At 31.1% G+C, this 5,446-nt stretch overlaps 1 protein-coding gene across 1 annotated transcript; it reads right to left on the bottom strand.

Moving 5' to 3' along the window:
* Positions 1–248: 248 nt before the first annotated feature.
* Positions 249–2,420, bottom strand: LOC123229725 (uncharacterized protein At2g29880-like). The gene is made up of 4 exons (XM_044655645.1): positions 2,346–2,420; positions 1,401–1,820; positions 985–1,312; positions 249–271 (listed from the first exon to the last, which is right to left on the bottom strand). The coding sequence occupies exons 1-4, from the start codon at positions 2,418–2,420 to the stop codon at positions 249–251; spliced, it is 846 nt and encodes a 281-aa protein (XP_044511580.1).
* Between the last annotated feature and the right edge of the window lie 3,026 nt (positions 2,421–5,446).

The following is a 5,446-nucleotide window of genomic DNA, read 5'->3' as shown; positions in this document are numbered from 1 at the left end:
TTTGTAATGTGTCCAAACTAAAATCTATCCATCCTATATAATTAATCTATCCATCCAAGAAATACATGAAACCACTATGTAATGTGGTCCAAACTGAATCTTACTAACAAAATGAAAGCTAAAAGAATTAGACATTTTTCATATATATGTCTTACTTACCAATAAAACCACTAATCACAAATTGAAATTATGTTAAACACAAAGTTTACAATGATCCAAAACCAAGAACGTATAAATTAGTTTATAAGTCACTCCATAACAAACTTACTAACTAACATCAACACAATAAAAAAAAGTATTACAATTAACAAATAAAAAATTAGCAATGTAAGGAAATTTCATGCACTAAACCATATCCCATTAAGCTACAAATATAGATATCTTTCATACATGCCATTCCAGAAATTACAAATATCATGTAATTCCTTGGAGGAGGGCTGGAAACATTGCAAAATACACATATCATGTAATTCCTTAAAGGAAGAGTTGAAAATGTTACTGTCATTACTAATACATTACATTAGGCATACTAGCCCTCCTAATATAGATATAAAGTGGAATTACATATCCTAAACCCATTTTGCCTTAATAAAAAAACACAGCAAAAGATCATGGGTATTACCTAAGCTTACACAAGACAGTTTCAACTATTTACATGTCAAAAACTGTCATGATATTTGCCTCCTTAGAAATGATTGTTTTATGGATCAAAAGGGGGACAATACACATTACATTCAGCTAGTTGTTTAATGACATAATCCTTCTTGAAATCCATAGGCAATTCAAAGAAAAAATCAATCTTGTGCTCCTCCTTAATAATTTGCTCTCCAACATTAAGCAACTCTTACCTACTAAAACCATCGAATTTTAACAAAGCATTAAACAAACTCATTCTTCTATTTTTTCCTTCAACCTCTTTTTTGAAATAAGAGGTAATTTCATGTATTTCTTGTTGGACAACTTTATATGATTTCCCAAACTTACCAATTTCTTTAACCAATCTTGAGAAACTTTCATAATTTCTTTTCCTCTTCTTGCTATTTGTAGTTTTCTGATTTATTCCTTCATTCACTGTTTGCTTTTTTGATCTAGTTGCATCTTCTTTGTCTTGATCATTATAGTCACTATCAAGCTCAACATCAACTTCTATTGTATCGTCATTGTTATCCAAATTCTCAGTATCAAGTTCCTTCATAGCATTAGTTGTTGTTTCAGCCCCTACACTAGTGGCCCTATCTTTTCCAAACATTATGACTAATGAGTCATAGTGTGGGAAAGGTTTGTGCCTTAAACCCTTTGCATTAGGATGACTCTACAAAAAATTAAACAACCAAAATTTAAAATTAGTCATAATAGAAATATGAAAAAATATATTTCAAATAAGAAATATTCAGTCTCACCCTAACCCAATCATCAAACACATCTTTTGAAGCGGTAACACATTTCTCTTCATCATTCCATCCAAAGCCACTTCCATTCTCAATCATCTCATTTATGGCATTGTATTGTCTTTTCAATAATTTAACTCTAGATTCAATGTAAGGTGTAGCTTCCAATCCACTAGATGGAAGTCTTTCCTCTATCATATTCTCCAGTTGTACTAGATACCCAACTCTGAAAGTCCCATTGTCTGCCTTCCAATGTAGGCTCTCCTTCAAAATGATGAGACATTCAATTAATGTTGCATCCTCCTGCTTAGTCCACTGCCTTTTAAGCTTAACACCTTTACCTTTTTCCCTCTCTCTTATCCTTTTCTTTGGATCATACAAGGTCATACTTCTTTCCTCATTGTTAGGTTGTGTTGCTAACAAATCCATTATCTAATACATTTTGAAAGCCAATAAATTATGCAAAAACATAATTATCAACAAATTATGTAGACATGATGGTATGAAATATAAAAAATAGAATAATCCCCAATGATAATTCTACATAAAAAACATCCATAATTAAAAGAAAAAAATTCATGAATAAAGACACCCAATAAAATATATTCATTCTCTAATACACTTTGAAATTCAATACTATGTAAAAAGTATAATCATCAACAAATTATACAAGCATGATAGTATAAAATATAAAAAATTGAAATTAAAGACCTATATAAAAATATTCATAATTAAAAGTCAAATAATTCATTAACAAAGACATCCAACAAAACATATCTATAAAAGGAACATTGTGTTAAGATTGATTTATAACATATAAAAATCATAGTTAAATATGAAATTTTCATTGATAAATTTTTATGCATGTCGCGTTCTCATCCAATTGTCGAACATTTCTTGAGCAAGATTATCTCTCCATGCATTCCAATGATCACTTGGCTCCACATGTCTGATTACTTCAACTTCATCATTGTCTTCCTCTTGGTTATTGACCATGTCACCAAGCTCACTTTCAATAGGGTCAATAGACATCTCAGTCCTAATGTAATTATGTAGAAGACAAGCAAAAATTATTCAACATTGTATTTTCACTAGGTAAAAAGATTGTTCCCTCAAAATAACCCATCTAGCTTTTAGTATTCCAAAACATCTCTCAATGCAATTTCTTGCTTGAGAATGTTTCCTATTAAAAAAACTCTTCTAGTGTATTGGGTTGGTAACTTTGCCTCCAATCATTCAAATGGTATCTTTGCCCCCTATATGGTGCCAAAAAACCTTCCCCATTGGTGTATCCGGCATCACACAAATAGTAAAATCCCATAATAAAAATTAAAATGACAATTCAAAATATTTATCTAATATGTTACCCTAATATAACATCTAATAACTCGATCATGGGGTTTTTACCTTGGGGGACCTTTAAGCCATTTCTCCTATTAATGGCATCTCTGAGAACTCTACTATCTGCAGTTGAACCTTCCCACCTTGGTAAGACATAAATAAATTGCATGTTAGGTGTGCAAACGCCGAGGACATTGGTTGCAATTTCATTTTTCCTTATACGATACCTAGGTTTATCGATTGAGTCAATATGCACTTTTATATATGTTCCATCTAATGCACCCAAACAATTCTAGCAAGAAGGGAAAAGTAAATACTAAACAAGTACTTCAAATTATATAGTAACCTAAAAAAATGTACTTTTGTATTTTATGTAATAAATATGTACCTTGAACCATTTCCATCTTTCATCTGCTAAATTCTATGTTATTGGCTCAGACTTTTTAAGTAAAATGGCATGTAATCTCAACACAGCATGCGATACTGCATGAAATTTTCTACTTATTGACTCACCAGACCTAACTATTTGTCGTTTAAGTACTCTGTTTTTGATATAGTGTGAAATGATATGCAAAAAACCACAGACCATTTCTTCTATAGAAGTATGTCTAGTTGATTGTAACCCTCTATGATTTTTAAGTAACTCACATAATTTAAAAAATGATCTCCTATCCATTCTACAATTCTCAACACATTGTATATCAGTATCAAAAATCATTTTCTGTAAATTTAGTGTCCTGATGTTATGTCTGTGACATGATTCACCAACATATGATATAGAACGCCTAGTTATATTCTTATGTTCAGCGAGCATGGCCACAACAACAAGCACAAGCTTAATGAACATGGTTTCCATCATATGCAATTGCAAAAGCAAAATAGTAACCAAACGCTGCCTATGTCGGAGAGGTAAACGAGCCATAACTGTTAAACATAAGCAATAAAAAAACCGTTATTCAATTAGTCATTTAACACATGAAAATGGAAATTGAGAATAAACACAATAATGCAAATAAAATAAATAAAGACAATAAAAATAAGAAGTTCTCAACAATAAATAAACAATTATCATTAGTGCATGTCCACAATTACAAAAATTATTAATTGATTTACTCTAATACATTAATAACATAATCAAATGCATAATTTGATTATGGGGCAGAGCAATAAACATATTATTAACCAATTTTGTCATTAATTTATATAAACTTTTAATTTGTTAATTCCTAATGAAATTAGAAAAAGAAAAGAAAAGAAGAAGCCAAAAAAGGCTACTCTCTTCTAAAAAAATGGAAGGAAAACCAAAGGCACAAAGGAAATCCATTGATAATCATGCATGAAAATCAACACCGTTATCATTGCAATATCATATTTTTATTTTCCAAGTAAAGTATATTAAAAAGAAAGAAAGACCAAAAAATCTGAAGGCACCGATTTTGGAACATTTATAATCATGCATGAAAATCATCATCAAAAGGCACCAATTTTTTTTCCAAAAGGCTGGACATTTTGCAACTGAAAGGGGTAAGGACAACAAGGCAACAAGGTTGGAACCATTTCCAGCAGGAAGAAAAATCATAAAGCACCAATTTTGGAACATTTATGTAGCCAGTTGTGACAGCTACACAATAGGCTGAACACAGCTTTATATGGCACCAGAATGCAGGAGGCAGAGGAGCAAATGCAAATCCCAGCTCTAGAGCATAGTAGTTTTTGGGCAGGGGTATTCTATTGGGACAAATTTGTTGAAATCTAGCAGCAAATCTTTACATATACTTATTCTTAATTTTGACAATATATTTTCAGGTTTTTGGGATGATGTTTTCAAGGTTTCAGTTGACTCAACCTGGTTGGAATTGTTGTGTGGAACTTTTTCTCAATGGGTGAGAAAATATTGGAATAAATTCTAAAGATTTTTTTATCCTCAGCAAGTGGCAACTTAAAGGAGTTCAGAAAAGCTTCTTAAAACAGGAGATCAAGGGTTTCTATATGAAAACACAAAAGTTCAAATTCGAAAGCAAAGAAAAAGGAGATTAAAAACAAATTTATAATACATTAAAGAAGATGATAAGAGAGAGGAATTACCAAAATTGTTGCTGTAACTTGAAGGGAGATGATTTGTTGAGTAGAAACCCTAGCTATGGAGAAGACATACACCATTAGTTGTCAAACACGATGAAATGGACTTGCATTAGGGTTTGTGAGGCTTTATATGAAGGTAGTTTAGTGTAAATTGAAGGGTACTTTTGTCCCAAATAAAAAGTTTTCAAGTCAAATTTGGTACTTGACATATATGTTGTTTTAATTGATAAAAAGGGCATTTATGTTCCAAAATTATTATAAGTAAGGGTAAAATGGTAAGAAAAAATAGATTACCTTTGTAATCTTAAAATACTTAAGGTTGACATGGTAATCAAATTACCTTTTATATTACCTGTCACGTCAGCTTAGTAATAAAACATTACTGAAATATTTTATTATCTTCGTAACCAAACAAAGTAATCTGAAGGAATAAAAGATAGATTACTAAAGTAATATTTGATTCCGGTAACCAAACGCCCCCTTACTGTTATTTCATAAACATCTCTTTCTTCATTTATTTTCAATAGTCCAAATCTGCTTTATTTTAAACTAACGTCATATTTCTGTTCTTAAATCCATCGATCGGAAAGAACAGTAAAAGTGATGTTCATGCTTGGATTCGGTGGGGAATGACA

Source organism: Mangifera indica, chromosome 11 (genome assembly GCF_011075055.1).
Source record: "Mangifera indica cultivar Alphonso chromosome 11, CATAS_Mindica_2.1, whole genome shotgun sequence".
NCBI lineage: Eukaryota > Viridiplantae > Streptophyta > Magnoliopsida > Sapindales > Anacardiaceae > Mangifera > Mangifera indica.
Note: the sequence above shows the minus strand (reverse complement) of the source record. Positions and strands in the feature narration are given on the sequence as shown.